Below are 16,732 nucleotides of genomic sequence, written 5' to 3' on the forward strand. Positions count from 1 at the left end.
GATCTCATTCATTCTTTTCATGTAACTGATGCCAGGGAAGGTTGTAGTGGCTTTTCCGTGGTCCTGTGGGTTGGGACAGAGGTAGGATTTGAGCCAGGCTCTTGAGTTACGACCAGCTATGTTGATTTTCTTCACTGTACCCTACTCTAATACCATACTCTAGCAATAGCAAGTCCACCGGCACTCAAGTTACAGCATCTAGGTGAGCCTAAGTACTTAAAGTATAGGGGATTTTCCTGCAGACAAACGTTAATGAAAGAAAATACTACTAACTCCTGCAGACAAACGTTAGTCAAACAGAAAAACTTGGCCTATTTCCTTATATGTCATTCAGCCATGTTCAGAGACTGAACAGAGACAAATCCAGCAAATTTTTGAGCAGGATCTAAAACAGGAAAGAGCTTGGAGGCTCTGTCCTGAAGCTCAGCTGCCATTGGTAAAAACCCAAACCCCTAATCACATGCCCTATTCCCAGGGACCTAGATTAGACAGTGATGAGAAAATCAGTATCAGCCTGTAGCATCCCCTGCTTTGATGTGTTCTTCAAAAGAAGCAGGTTATTAGACAAGCGAGTGAATCATAAAAACAAAAGTTGGAAAACAAGTGCAAATCTTATTTTACAAGTTACGGTCTATCTTTATAACACTGCCCTCTTGATACAATGTTTTTTCTCCTCTGGCATCCACTTTTCTAGCTCTGACAGTTCGGAATGGAGGAAACGTGTTGGTTCCCTGCTACCCTTCTGGAGTGATCTATGACCTCCTGGAGTGCCTGTATCAGTACATCGACTCAGCTGGGCTCTCCAGCGTCCCCCTCTACTTCATCTCCCCTGTGGCCAACAGTTCACTGGAGTTTTCCCAGATCTTTGCTGAGTGGTATGTCAGTGGTTTTTTTCTATGAATTTTATTTGATTCAGGACATTCAAGCAGTAAGAATAAAAATAATCCTGTTTTTTCTCACATTACTGTGGAAATTTCATTTTGTTGTTTTTCTTGTCTGTGATAAGATTGCATTATTAAAAGCGAAAACTGTGGCATTGCTAAGTTTAGAATAATAGTTGTCGAAGAGGGAAGCATGTAAGGCAGAGACTTACCTTAGCCCAGCACTTTCAAAATTGGTAACAAAAATCTTATATACTTCTCATATGTCACCCTCTGCCTGTTACTTGGTGAAATGACATTCTAAAAGTTAAAAAATTTTTCAAGCCCAAGCTCATGTTGTCTAAAATGTATAGTACCAAATCTGAGAAGAAAAACTAGATTTTTTAAAGTTGCGATAGTACGGTATTTGACAAAATTTTATTACATCAGAAAATAGATCAAATCCTAGAGTTGGCAAAATATTAAACTTAATACCAAGTTAGTGAACCTTTTTAGGGTTATTTAGATGCATGTTTGAATGTAACTCACCTGACCAAAAATAAAGGGAGAGAAGTGGGAAATAACTTTTACAATATCCCCAATGGTGCCTTAGAATGGTGCCTCCAAAACGTTCTGGGACTGTGACACGGGCAGTCTAGGGTGCATTTAATCCCTTTTAGTCATGAAGTAACCAGATAGACACAGCACGTACTGAGTTTCTAATTAAAAAGGAATTTGTGCATCACCTTCTCGTAACATATTCCATTATGCTGCCCCCAACCCTTGCTTTTTTAAAGTACTTTTTTCGTTCCCTTCTGTGGTCTTTTTTTCTAAACCCCACCTGTGTTTAGACTCATACAGGCTTCTCTATCCCATGTACAAATTATTCTTCTCCGTCACTTTTTTTTTCTGTTTGTTTGTTTTAAGACGGAGTCTTGCTCTGTCGCCCGGGCTGGAGTACAGTGGCACGATCTTGGCTCACTGCAACCTCTGCCTCCCGGGTTCAAGCAATTCTGCTTCAGCCTCCTGAGTAGCTGGGATTTCAGGCACCCACCACCATGCACGGCTAATTTTTGTATTGTTAGTAGAGACAGGGTTTCACCATGTTAGTCAGCTGGTCTCAAACTCCTGACCTCAGGTGATCCGCCTGCCTTGGCCTCCCAAAGTGCTGGGATTACAGGCATGAGTGAGCCACTGCGCCCGGCCCTTTGTCACTTTTTATTGATACCCAGTGAATTTTATCCTTTGTGAACAGGGTCTCATTTTTCCCAGCAGAGGAAGGTCATCTTGAGTAATGAGCAGTCTACCCTCAGTATCACTTGCACATTTAATCAGTGTGCTCTGAATTTCTGCTTCTAGATCCTTAATAAAAATACTGCAGAAGATAACTCCCTGGGTCAGCCCTGCGGGCTTCTGTGCTTGGATCCCAGCAGGGTGTGCACTCTTCAAGTCCAGTTTTCACCCACCACATATGTTTTATGTTGTTGGAATATTTTATTCAACAGAAGTCGAGAATACAAAAATGAGAGGAGGTTGTTTTTGTGTTTCTGGTTTTTAGATATTTGTTAGTTTCTAATATACATGTAATATGTGTTTACTGTAGAAAAAAAAATTAGAATTATAGAAGACAGTAAAAAAAAAAAAACTGACCCCGGCCAGGCACAGTGGCTCACACCTGTGACCCCAGAACTTTGGGAGGCCAAGGCGGGTGGATCACTTGAGGTCAGGAGTTTGAGACCTGCCTGGCCAATATAACGAAACCCCATCTCTACTAAAATACAAAAATTAGCGGGGCATGTGGTGGGTGCCTGTAATCCCAGCTACTTGGGACGCTGCGGCAGGAGAATCACTTGAACCTGGGAGGCAGAAGTTGCATTGAGCCGAGATCACGCCTTTGTACTCCAGCCTGGGACAAAGGGAGACTTCATCTCAAAAAAAAAAAAACTGACCCCATAATCCTGCTATCCAGAAATAATTCACCACTCTTAGCATTCTGATGTATTTCTTTTTCCTATATCAGTATCATACTGAATATTTAATTTTGAATCCTGCTTTTAAAAATTAAATATTAGAGGCCAGGCACAGTGGCTCATGCCTGTAATCCCAGCACTTTGGGCAGCTGAGGTGGGTAGATCACGAGGTCAGGAGATTGAGACTATCCTGGCTAACATGGTCAAACCCCATCTCTACTAAAATTACAAAAAATTAGCCAGTTGTGGTGGTGGGCACCTGTAGTCCCAGCTACTCGGGAGGCTGAGGCAGGAGAATGGTGTGAACCCGGGAGGCGGAGCTTGCAGTGAGCCGAGATCGAGCCACTGCACTCCAGCCTGGGTGACAGAGCGAGACTCCGTCTCAAAGGAAAAAAAAAATTAAATATTAAAGCATCAAATCTTTAAGAACATAAATTTTACACGAGTACATTACTCCATCACTTGTACATCGTTTGTATATAGTATGATGTAGTTAACTATTTCTTACTACTGGATGGAAGGGCTTTTCCCAATTTTTTTGCTTTTCGTAACGAATGTTCAATTAATATTCTCTGTATATATGATGACATCTTTTGCTTTACGTAAATTACTAAAAGTAGAATTACTGGAACAAAGGATATAAATAGTTTGTAATGCTTATTATCTGAATCTAAATTGCTTTCCAGAAAGATTTTTCTGTAAATTGTTCTCTTCTTGCCCATTTACTTGTTAGAGGTTTTGTACATCACTCATACATTTATTCAAACTCCTTATATATGTATTAAGGATATATTTAGGTAGACTTTTTTTTCTTATTTTGGCACATTTTGTCTTTGTTTTTTTTTCCAATTTTAAATAATAAACTTACTACTTTGGAATGATTTTAGATTTACAGAGAAGTACACAGATCGTACAGAGGGTTCCTGTATACCTCTTACTTGGTTTCCCCTAATGTTGATGTCTCCACGTGACCATGTTCATTCGTCCAAATTTTTAAAATAACATTAGTTCCATTTTTTTTTTTTTTTTTTTTTTTAAAGACGGAGTCTTGCTCTTCTCGCCCAGGCGGGAGTGCAATGGCACGATTTCAGCTCACTGCAACCTCTGCCTCCTGGGTTCAAGTGATTCTCCTGCCTCAGCCTCCCAAGTAGCTGAGATTACAGGTGCACACCACCATGCCCAGCTAATTTTTGTGTATTTTAGTAGAGACAGGGTTTCACCATGTTGGCCAGACTGGTCTCGAACTCCTGACCAGGTGATCCACCTACCTTGGCCTCCCAAAGTGCTGGGATTACAGGCGTGAGCCACTGTGCCTGGTCTAAATAACATTAGTACATTATTGTTAACTCTGATCTTTATTGTGATTGCACCAGTTTCTCCACAATTTTTTTTTTTTTTTTTTTTTTCTGTTCAGGATCCAATCCAGGGTCCCACATGGCATTTAGGCCTTTGGTTTTTTTGTTTGTTTTTTTGCAATAAGTTTTTTTAGTTTTTTATACTGATAATTTTAGTCTCTTTTGCAGTTTCTTCTGTTGATATTATCTTTAGAAAATTCTTGCCCAATAGGTGTCACATGGCTAAATATACTTTTTTTCAGTTTTATTGTAACTTCTTACTTTCTTTTTTTACATCATCCCTTAACTATTTTATCTGGAATGTGTTTTAGTATAGAGTATGAAGAGAAGCATTAACTTTGTTTTTTTCCCAAATACTCACGTAGTTACCTGTCCAAGTACTATTTACTGAATAATGTTAACTTTTTCAACTGACTTGTATTAATGTTGTATGCCAGACTTTCATATGTACTAGATTTTGTTTCTAGACTACCCTGATTGAGCGATCCATTCATTCTTTGACCAACATAATGCCAATATATTTTAATAACTGCAGCCTCACTTATAATTGTACTCAGTGGTAAAGTACATTTCTCCATTATTTTTCTTAGAATTATTGGAGCTATTTTTGCTTACTTATTTGTGTGTAAGAATTATAGAATCACTTTGCCAGTTTTCAGAATATCTTTTTGAGTCCACAAAACCTATAAATTACAAATCAGCATCTTTGCAGTAGTTTTCCCATGCTGAGACATAAGATGTGTCTCTGTCTTTTAAGCCTTACAAATATTCCTCCCATAGACTCCTAAACTCAGAGATCATATTATTCTTGTTTCCATCTGTAGTTTTATTTAGTTCAATCCATAAACCTTTAAGTGCCAAAGCACTGAGGATACAAAGAGGTCCCTGACCTTGAGGAATGTGTACCATGAAGGAAGAGGCAGCTGTGTAAACCTCTTACCACTTGGAAATAATCTGATGGAGATATATACACACATACCCACGCACACACCTATGTATATGTGTATGGTATTCAGAGAAGGGGTGGTGACCCCATTTGGGGGTTTAAGAAAGGCATTCTGGAAGGAGGTGCTCCTGAAGAATGACCAAGAATCAGCCAGACAGAAACCCTACTTAAGGATGAGCTGGGTGGGCTGCTGGGGGTGATAGTGTGGGTCAAGAGGATAACATAGACCAAGACATAGATGGGAGGTTTGAATGGTTTGGTTCGTTCAGAGAACTATCCATAGTTCTTTATTGTTACAGTATGAAGTTCAGGGTGGGGAGTGGCAGGGTACGAGGCTAGAGGGATCCTGTCCATGGTAGGGATTCATTGGAGGATTTTAAGCAGGAAATGAACATGATTATATGTGCATTTTATATAGAGCCTTCTGCATTTATGTGAAGTTTGTTGGGGATGGTAGGAGTGGGTGAAACTGAAGTATAAGACAATAGTCTTTGCAGAGGCTGCGGGACAGAAGACTGCAGTCTCTACCATCCTGGAGGAAAGCAAGGCAGGAACCGATTTGAGAGGCAATTAGGAAATACAACGGGCAGTACTTACTGGTTACTTGATACAGAAATGGTAGCAATCGAGATTGACACTGCAATTTCTAGTGTGGTAGATCATGTTGACCCCAAACAAAATAGATTCTATAAAGGAAGGGTAGGTGCATACAGCAGGGATGGTTAGCTTAGTTTGATTTTGTCCCTGAGGGCATTCACGGTGCCTGAGGCAGGGGATGTGCAGGTGAAACTTGTCCAGTTCAAAGATCTGAGAAGCCCAGGCTAGAGTCACAGGTTGGGGTGTCCTCAGCATTGAGGTAGTTGAGTGGCTGGGATTGCCACAAGAATGAATGGGATTGCCGGGGGAGAGGATTTCAGGTTAGAAGAACAGGCAGTGGGAAAAAGGATGGACTTAAGTAATGCCTGCATTTTGGGGGTCGGTAGAGAACAAATATTTAGGAAAAGTGTGAAGACAAATAGTTAAAGAAATAGAGGCCAGTCAGGATGGCTCACACCTATAACCCCAGCACTTTAGTAGGCCAAGGCGGGAGGATTGCTGGAGACCAGGAATTCAAGATCAGCCTGAGCAACATAGTAAGACCTCATTTCCACAAAAGATTAAAATATTAGCAGGGCATGGTGGCGCATGTCCGTAGTTCCAGCTACTTAGAAGGCTGAGGCAGGGGATTCTTAGAGCCTGGGAGATTTCTCTGTATTTCTGTTTCACTGTGCTGTTCTCTTTCATGCAGCCTTGCTGTAAAGCACCCTTTCTCCCTAAATAAGGAACTCAGTTACCAAAATGGATAGCTGCTAGCTCCAGACTTGCATTAACTTAGCAAGTCCCAGCCCCCCACGCCAGGACCACCACAGCCTGTTCTGAGGTTTGGCTTCCTCCCCTCTTTGGTGTTCTGAATGGGTGCCTCACAGCCTGGCTGCTCTATGCTCAGCCTCAGGCCCAGCCTGCTGTCCTGGGCTTACTCCCTGCTACTCTGGTTCCCTGGCTCTGTGTTTCCCATTCTCATGGGTTCTGCTCTGGCTTCTGCATGGTACTGCTTTGATGCCTGCAGAAGCCCAGCCCTTTGCTATCCAGTGTCTGTCCCTGCTCCAAGCTAAGGAGCTTGGTTATTTGGGTTGGTTTTGTTTTTGCAGGGATGGAGATGGGAGGGAATAGCTCTTGAAAGACCTCTCTGATCTTTTGTGGGGTTTGGAGTGTTGGTTGGTTGGTTGGTTGGTTTTTGAGACAGGCTCTCAGTCTGTCACCCAGGCTGGAGTGCAATAGCACAATCATGGCTCAGTGCAGCCTCAACCTCCTGGTCTCAAGCAATCCTCCCACCTCAGCCTCCTGAGTACCTGGGACTACAGTTGTCACCATCATGCCCAGCTAGTTTTTGTACAGATGAGATTTCATCATGTTGCCCAGGCTGGTCTCAAACTCCTGGGTTCAAGTGATCCACCCACCTTGGCCTTCCAGAGTGGTGGAATTACAGGCCTGAGCCACAGCGCCTGGCTCTGATCCTTTGTTGAACAATCAGTGGAAGAGTGTGTGGTACCTGAGGTCTGGCCATCAGGGAGCAGGAGGGTCTGTCACATTCCCAATTAGAGATGATCCTGGAAGTGTCATTTATTCTTCACTCTTCTGATAATCTGGTATACACAGATCTCCTTTTGAACTCCAGCAGCTACCCCCATAAGAAGCAAACTCTAATCAGGTCCTTCAACCTCTGTCTTAGAAAGGGGGTGGGTCGCTATCTGCTGTTCCTGCATGAAGATTCTAGAGCAGAGCATGAAGGATCTGTTAGCAGAACTGGCCTAAGTGTTATGTAGGTGGGCTTCACAATCTCTAATCATATTGTAATCTCTTCTGTATCCCTAATCTCTGCCTTTAATGAATGTAGGATAATGTCCTTTGGAACAATAAAAATAAGTTTAGAACCAAGCACTTATGTTTGTCTCCCTGAGCTAGAAGTAAAGACAGAACTAGTGTCTATTTAGATAATATATAAGGTAACCCTCCAAAAGCATCTTGCTCTTCCATATTTATAGCTTCCAAGTAGGGTATACAGTGATTTTTTTAAGCCAAAGTTAAATGAAACTAAGGGTAGGAAAAATTAGATACAATGTATTAATACAAAATCCAAGCCCTGAAGTCCTGAGCTCCTCCCCTCTAAGTAGGACATTTTTTTAAAATGTCAAACCTGCACAACACTCACATATATTGATTTATCAACTAAACTTTTTGCCACATTTGCTTTATCCAGACATCTCAGTATTGTAAAGTCATAACTGACTAGGAAAAAGCAAACGTAAATTACCAAAAACATTCACAGTGTCTCTAGCCCATGATCCTTTGTTCTTCTCTTGTTGGAGTTAACAATGCTGCTGTTGAAAAGAGTGTGTGGGCCAGGCACAGTAGCTCACACCTGTAATCTCAGCACTTTGGGAGGCCAAGGCGGGTGAATCACCTGAGGTCAGCAGTTCAAGACCAGCCTGGCCAACATGGTGAAACCCCGTCTCTACTAAAAATACAAAAATTCACCAAGCAGGTACCTGTAATCCCAGCTACCTGGGAGGCTTTGGCAGCAGAATCGCTGGAACCCAGGAGGCAGACGTTGCAGTGAGCCGAGACTACGCCATTGCACTCCAGCTGGGCAACAAGAGCAAAACTCTGTCTCAAAAAAAAAAAAAAAAAAGAGTACATAGACAAAAACAGAAGCCATGTCTCAAGGTGTAGATCACTTTCTTTGTGAAATTGATCACAACTACATGCACTGTGGTATCTTGGATTGGATCCTGGAACAGAAAAGGGACATGAATTGAAAAACGAGTGAAATCTGAATGAAGTCTGGAGTTTAGTTGTCACGTCTTGATGTTAATTTCTTAGTTGACGACTGTGCCAGTCATATCAGATGTTAACTCTGGGGACATAGGGTGAAGGGGACATGGGAATTCTGTACTGTCTTTGCAGCTTTTCTTTAAATCTAAAATTATTCCAAAATAACAAGTTTATATTTTAATAAAAAATGTATTGAGAAATTTTCTAAAGTTTAAAAAAACGCAAGATATGTCTATGCTCTGTAGGCACTGCCTTTCATTCACGGTGAAATTCGCTGGCAGGAAATTTTTAAATAAATGTCAGTATTTAATATTTTCACTGCTGCCTCTAGGTGGCAACAGATGCCACTGTGTGCTCTTCCTCACATACTGCTGTGTTTTTCCTCTTTAATAGGCTTTGTCACAACAAACAGAGTAAGGTGTATCTTCCAGAACCACCTTTTCCTCATGCAGAGGTAAGAAAACAAAATCACTGGGACATGGAAAGGAAGCAGTGTGGATAACCTGAAGCAGATGCAGACAGCAGGTCGTTAGATAAAACAGATCCCCAAGTAAACCTGTAGACCCCTTTGCCTCCCAAGTCAGACACAGGGAAGTATTTTAACTCAAGCTTCACTTGTTTTCCTTCTATTAACACTTTCTGTTGCACACGTGGAGCAGCCCTTCCCCGAAATGCTGGGGGCCACAGAATTGTTTCAGACTTGGGATTTGGGAATATACTTACTGGTTGAGCATCCCAAATTTGAAAGTGTGAAATCAAAAAGCTCCAGTGAGCATTTCCTTTGAGCATCATGTTGGTGCCCAAAAAGTTCAGATTCTGGAACATTTTGGATTAGGGATGCTTAGCCTGTACTATGTTCATGCAATTCATAGCCTGCTTCTGTTCTACTGACCGCATGAGGAATTTTATTTTGATACATACTACTACCTTTTTGAATTGGGTTTATGTATTGGCAGAGTGTTCTTTCCAGTTATGTCAGTCATTTATGTCCATTTTTAATGATGAAAATAACATTTCAGTTCAAAAAATAAAGGGTTCTTCCTCCCTCACAGAACAAATGGGTGTTTTCCGTATAGCTGAATACCCAGCTTTGTTGTCAGGTTCTTCTCACCCAAGGGTATATTATGAATATTTTTCTGTGTTTCATGTTATTATTGCTCTACTACAATGAAGCTAACACACAGTAGTTACTCCTCTTTTTGGTTATATTTTCACTCAAAGGTTGTCTAAATTGGTATCACCACCTTAGAAAACTGACAGTTTCGGCTATGCGTGGTGGCTCACGCCTGTAATCCCAGCACTTTGGGAGGCTGAGGCGGGCAGATCACGAGATCAGGAGATCGAGACCATCCTAGCTAACACGGTGAAACCCCGTCTCTACTAAAAATACAAAAAAATTAGCCGTGCGTGGTGGCGGACACCTGTAGTCCCAGCTACTCGGGAGGCTGAGGCAGGAGAGTGGCGTGAACCTGGGAAGTGGAGCCTACAGTAAGCCAAGATTGTGCCACTGCACTCCAGCCTGGACGACAGAGGGAGACTCCGTCTCAAAAAAAAAAAAAAGAAAACTGACGGTATCTGCTAAAGCTGAACAATGCACTCTATGCCTCAGCAGTTTTGTTCCTAAAGTATACATCAAACAAATGCATAGAGATGTTACCAAAAGACACACACACAGATCTAGAATTTGGTCAGGTGTGGTGGCTCACAGCTGTAATCCCAACACTTTGGGAGGCTGAGGTGGGAGGATCACTGGAGGCCAGGAATTTGAGACCAACCTTGACATAATGGCAAAACCCTGTCTCTACAAAAAAATACAAAAAATTAGCCGGGTGTGGTGGCGCATGCCTGTAGTTCTAGCTACCCTAGAGGCTGGGGTGGGAGGATCACCTGAGCTGAGGGAGTTTGAGGCTGCAGCGAACTGTGATCGTGCTACTGCACACCAGTCCGGGCGACAGAGCAAGACCTTGTCTTAAAAAAAAAAAAAACTAAACTTTTTGGTAATAGTACTGAAATTTACTCAAATGCCCATCAACAATGGAATAGATTTTGTGGTATAATCACACAATACCTTACATCACTGTGAACAAATAAGCTCCAATTACATGCAGTGTACATAAACTTCACAAACATAATGTGAGTGAAAAATCCAGATATAAAAGAGTAGATATGGTATGATTTTATTATGTAAAAGTTCAAAACACAATAAACTAATCTGTGGTATTAGATGCCAGTGTGGTAGTGATCTGGAGGGGAGGGGACAGTAGTGACAGAAAGGGGACAAAGAGGGATTTCTGAGGAGCTAGTAATGCTTTATTTCTTGATGTACATGGGCTCACCTTGTAAAAAATCCATAAAGGTGTACAGAGTTAGATATAAGGAAAGAGCGAAGGCCAGAATGAATCCTGTGCTGTTGGATAGAATTGACGGTATTGGTGTGAACTCCTATTTTCAATATATGTAGATAGACACAGAAAGAAATACATTTGTGCATGTATGTGTATGCGTGTGTCTGTGCACATACGTATCTTCCAACTCTGGCCAGAGAGAGGGCCTGGGAGAGTTACATGCCACTAACTGAGGAACACATTTAGCTCCCAGATGTCTGTTTCTAGATACTATTCTCCACTAAAAGGAACCAAGCCTCTTTGGAAAATACAACATGAGGCTGAAAGATCTTGCTGTGCACTCAGAGAATGATGGGTCAGAAGCCACATCTGAGATCACTGGAACATCAAAATAAATAATGCTAGTAATGAATATAATCCATTGAATAACAGAAACTCCCACATCCATAGTGAGGTAACTGAGTACATAGGCAAGAAGGGAAAGTTCTTCCAACAGTAAACTCACATAATTAATGTAGGAAAGAATCTTAGAATTAGAAAATCACCATTTGGCAGCCACCGCAGTTATAATTTATTCCTGCAAGAAACACCAGTGGGTGCTAAAACCAACAAGTGAAAACTGTATGAAGAACTAGATCATTTATAGTCCCAAAAAGTGTGTCCCCACAAAATTCATGTTTATTACAAAGAGAGAAATAGTAACTGGAGTTTGGACAAACTTGACATATGCAATCAACGTTAACATCACCAGTAATTAGACTAATTGACACTGCATGGCTCTTAATGCAAATTATTGAGAAAACAGCATGATTTCTCTGATCCTGCTGCTAAAAATGCCTCACCTGAATCTAATGAGCATTCAGACCCAAGTTGAGGATGCTCAACAAAATAACTGATCTGTACCCTTCGAGAATGCCGGAGACCTAGGGGACAAGGGAAGACTGAGGAACTGCCAAGAGAATGAAGAGTTGTGGCAGATACATGCACTCCATGGCCATGGGCTGGATCTGGAAATGGAAGAACTTGTTTGTTATCTTGTTTGTTTGCCATTAGGAGCATTGATAACAGTTGGTAAAGTCTGAATGGGGCCTGTAGATGAGAGCGGGCAGTATTGTGTCAGTGTTCATTTGCTGCTTTTGATGAGTGTACTGTTATAATACATCCATGTTAACTGTGATTATCTCCCCACTCATTTCTTTGTCAAAATTATAACCCTTCCTCAACTAAGGCAGATAGACTGTTTTTACATAGAGCATGTCAGTGCAGATAGATACATTTAGGAATTTAGTTTTAGAGTTTTGTTTTAGAGTTAACTATTTAACACGTATTTCAACAAATGTCCTGCTAATTACTTTAAATGTAATTGCTGTTTTCATACTGTAAAGGAGAGATCTTTTATGAACCAGGATGCCAAGTAGAAGGTTTTGAAGAAGTTAGTTTTTGGTTGCAGTAGTCTAAATAGTATTTCAGCAGCCAGGGTTTTTGCAAGCTGTGTCAATGCCATAGTGAAATACAGGCTAGAAATATTATAAAAATGTCAGAAAATTAAGTGTGGCAAAACATCTTGTGGTGGACTTTGCTCTTGAAAGTCTATTTTGCTTCCTTTGCAGTCAGCCTTGCTGTAGAGCTTGTTTCCTAGGAGTGTGATCACATTCTCACTCACGCATCTGTCACAGATGACCTGGTGCCATTTAGAGTTAGGAATGTGAGTACACTGGTCGCACCATCAGGGTTCCTCAGGTGCACCTGTCATTGTTAGGGCACGAGGGAGTCGACCCTTGGTATTGTTACCATTGCCCATGAGAAAGGATGGTTCTGCCCTTAGTACTGGTAACAAATTACTGTCCAGAATTCCTGCCCCACAGCTTCATTTCCGCTGGTCAGATGCAGTAAGTTGGCTAGAAAGGTAGATCCAACTGGCAAAAAATGATGAATTTATCTTAGTTTCTGTGCATTGATCAGTAGAGCTACAGGAACTATAGATAATGCTTAAAAGTGACTTAAGTGTGCAGAGACCTGCTGCTATTCTTAGAATCACATTCATCATCTTGACTTCTCTGGATACAATAGATTCCTTTTGACAGCCGCTCACCCATTTAACTGAGACAGTTAATGATTTTGGCCATACAGGTTATAAAAAGAATGTCAGTTTGACTTGCAGACTACCTGGAAGGAAAGTGGGAATTCGATGTTTGCTCCGGCTTTACTATTCATATTCCATCCAAGCATGCGACAGCTGATAAATATCTCCGGGATAGTGTTAATGTCTTCCTAATACGACCAGGTCTCTTTAATTAAAGATGAGGTCTTCAAGGTGAAGAGAGTTTGGCTTGTTTGGGGTGTGTCCCATTCTGACCATATCCCCACTCTTAGGGTGACTTCATTTGCACTTCAAGGTGTTGGCCAGGGCCCTCTCATGCACCATGTGTGGCCACAGGATTGAGCCTATCACAGGCCGTTGCTTTATCCATGAAACAGCCTCCCAGAGCAGTGCTTCCTTTGGCCTGGTTGATATTTAGGGTCTGTGAAGTCTGGGTGTCTGCCCTCTGGATACTGGGGTGGGGCGAGGAAGCCTGGGTGGCAGGCACAGTGTCTGAGGCGTTACAAGATGCCATCTACTCGTAAGTGTCTTTGCTGTTGCCTTGAATGGGCCTGGCACTGGGAGATGATTGTCAAGTGTTGTACTGCAGGGGTGACTCTTGGTTCAAAACATACACTTGAAAGAACGCTTCGAGGCTGCGAGGTACCTTTTTTTTTTTGAAACAGAGTCACTCTGTCACCCAGGCTGGAGTGCAGTGGCGCGATCTCGGCTCACTGCAATCTTCGCCTCCCGGGTTCACGCCATTCTCCTGCCTCAGCCTCCTGAGTGCCTGGGACTACAGGCGCCCGCCACCATGCCCGGCTAATTTTTTTGTATTTTTAGTAGAGACGGGGTTTGACCATGTTAGTCAGGATGGTATTGATCTCCTGACCTTGTGATCTGCCTCCCAAAGTGCTGTTTTTTTGTTGTTTTTTTTTTAATTTGTGTTTTTTTTAGTGACAGCGTCTCAGTCACCCAAGCTGGGATACAGTGTTGCAGTCATAGCTTACTGCAGCCTTGAACTTCTGGGCTCTAGCCACAGTATCCAACTAACTTTCTTTTATTTTCTGTAGAGACAAGGTCTTGCTTTGTTGCGCAGCCTGGTCTCAAACTTCTGGGCTCAAGCAATCCTCTTGTCTTGGTCTCCCAAAGTGCTAGAATTACAGGCGTAAGCCATTATGCCTGGCCCGTTTCTTAATATAACTGTCTGTGTTACGAGGACATCACATTTCTAAAAGCCAGTTTGATCTTTGTCATGCATGTGCCTGTGTGCATGTGTGTGCATGTGTGCGTGTGTGTGCATGTGTGCGTGTGTGTGCATGTATGCGTGTGTGTGCATGTGTGCACACACGTCCACATGCTGTACACATTCAGAGAAGCTTCTCTAGTAGCAAACAACAGAAAGGATCCCAGAAAATACAGTCTTTGGTCTTGGTCCTTATTCAGTTGCTGCAGTAGCTTAAACCTCTAGCTTCACAGGAGGAGGTCCTGTACTGGTAAACAGTGTTTCTGGTGTGACGGATGTGTTTACTGTCGCCACTACTTGGTGATTAACGAGTGTTGGGAAAGTCACTTGTATTTCAAACAAGAAGTGATAATGAGAACTTCAGGCCTGGCATGGAGTGTCAGGCAGTTTATAAAGGAAGAGTCCAGCTAAATCAGGCCATAACAATCTGAATCAGTTTCCAGGAAGTATCTCAGTATTACCAGAAAGACTTGACTTGCCCATGTGTTCCAAAAATCACATTCTAGGTAAAAACTATTTTAATAAAATCCACTTGTATTTTTTTTAAATTAATAAATATTACTTTTCACAGCAGTTTTAGGTTCACTGCAATCATATGCCCCTGCCCCACACACGCAGTTGCCCTCTGCACCATCCCACACCACAGAGGTGCATTTGCTACGGCTGGTGAACCCACATTGACACGTCACCATCACCCAAAGCCCAGAGTGTACATGAGGGGTTCCTCTTGGCGTTGTGCGTTCTGTGGTTTTGGATGAACGAACAGTGACCTGGATCCACCATTACATCATCACACAGAGCAGCTTCCTCACTCCGCAAATCCTCTATGCTCGGCCTGTTCATTTCACCTCCACGACTCCCTGATGACTGCTGGGCTTTTACTATCTGTATAGTTTTGCCTTTTCCAGATTGTCATACAGTTGGAATCATAGGGGCCTTGCCTTTTCGGAGTGGCGTCCTTCACTTACGAATAGGTTCCTCCATGTCTTTTCATAGCTTGGTAGCTCATTTCTTTTTTAGTGCTGAATAATATTCCATTGTCTGGATGCATCATCACAGTTTTATCATTCACCTGCTGAAGGACATCTTGGTTGTTTCCAAGTGTTAGCAATTAGGACATTCATGTGCAGGTTTCTTGCGGACATAATTTTTCAAAATATCTTTCAAAGTGGCTGTATCATTTTGCATTCCCACCAGCAGTGAACGACCGTCCTTGTTCTTCCATATCCTTGTCAGCATTTGGTGCTGTTAGTGTTCTGGATTTTAGCCATTCTATTATAATAGGTGTGTAGTGGTATCTCGTCATTTTAATTTGCGGTTTCCTTAATGACATATGGTGTGGAGCATTTTTTCATATGCTAGTTTGCCATCTGTCTTCTCTGATGAGGTGTCTGCTCAGGTTTTTTGCCCACATTTTAGTAGGGTTGTTCATTTCTTTTTGCTGGGGTTGCGGAGTGCATACATTTTGGGTCACAGTCCTCTCTCAGTGTGACTTTTGCAGATATTTTCTCCCAATCCGTGGCTTGTCTTCTTTGTTGGTATTTTAGATCCAGTCCCGCTCACCCTCCCGTACTTTGGTTCCCCCTTCAGCCTGGGCAGGCTCACATCTCTGTGTACTTTTTCTATATTTTCCAGCTCATTCAGACCAATAAGCTGAAGCACTACCCCAGCATCCATGGAGACTTCAGCAACGACTTCAGACAGCCCTGTGTGGTGTTCACCGGGCATCCTTCCCTCCGCTTCGGGGACGTGGTCCACTTCATGGAGCTCTGGGGAAAATCTAGTCTCAACACTGTCATATTCACGGGTAAGTGAAAAAAATCAACAAAACGGTTCTCTCCACTGAGGCCATGAGTGAATGCACCTACAAGGCAGAGACCCAGGGAAGGATTTTGCAGTGAGGCGTAAATACGAACATTGTTCTACTATAGGTTCCAAAGAATGAAGAAATCACAGAGAAAGAGTGAAGCAGCGTGTGCCATTGGACAGCTGGGCATCCAGCAAGGCCTTCATGCCTGTTTTCAGATTTCTCCAAGACAGAATCCTACTGAGTGCTTTTTGCTAGGATATCATAAGCCATTTCAAGAACTGCAGTGATTCAGTAACCGATCTTGTTCTAGCTGTTAGGAATTGTTTACAGATGTAGATCTTTCTCTTCTGATTGTAGTTTACTCTAGCTATGGATTTTCTTCTGGAGACAAATCCCTCAGGGGAAAAAATTCCTTTGGTAAGGTCAAGTAGAGAGTTTACGCAGATAATCACTGTATCATTTTTCTCAGTGTGGCGCGCCCAGCCCTTTGAATGCTAGGACCTTTTTGCTTATCTGTGATGGGGATATCATGGAAATTATGCGCAGACCTTTTTTTTTTTTTTAGCTCATCAGTTGTCATTAGTGTTAGTGTATTTTATGTGTAGCACAAGACAGTTCTTCTTCCAGTGTGGCCCAAAGAAGCCAAAAGCTTGGACACCCATGGGTTAGGATCTTCAGTCAGCCTTGGGTTTTAGAAATCTTACAGGCTATGAAGTTTAAAAAAAAAACAAAACACCTTGATTTGAAA

At 42.1% G+C, this 16,732-nt stretch overlaps 1 protein-coding gene across 1 annotated transcript in view; it reads left to right on the forward strand.

Annotated features, from left to right (window-relative positions):
* INTS9 (integrator complex subunit 9) overlaps positions 1-16,732 on the forward strand; it is a 123,452-nt gene that overhangs the window by 94,427 nt on the left and 12,293 nt on the right. The window contains exons 11-13 of the mRNA XM_017884571.1: positions 695-875; positions 8,897-8,957; positions 15,810-15,981. Of these exons, the coding sequence (XP_017740060.1) occupies positions 695-875; positions 8,897-8,957; positions 15,810-15,981 (414 nt within the window). The remainder of the gene's footprint in view (positions 1-694; positions 876-8,896; positions 8,958-15,809; positions 15,982-16,732) is intronic.

This window comes from Rhinopithecus bieti, unplaced genomic scaffold, assembly GCF_001698545.2.
Source record: "Rhinopithecus bieti isolate Rb0 unplaced genomic scaffold, ASM169854v2 scaffold_315, whole genome shotgun sequence".
NCBI lineage: Eukaryota > Metazoa > Chordata > Mammalia > Primates > Cercopithecidae > Rhinopithecus > Rhinopithecus bieti.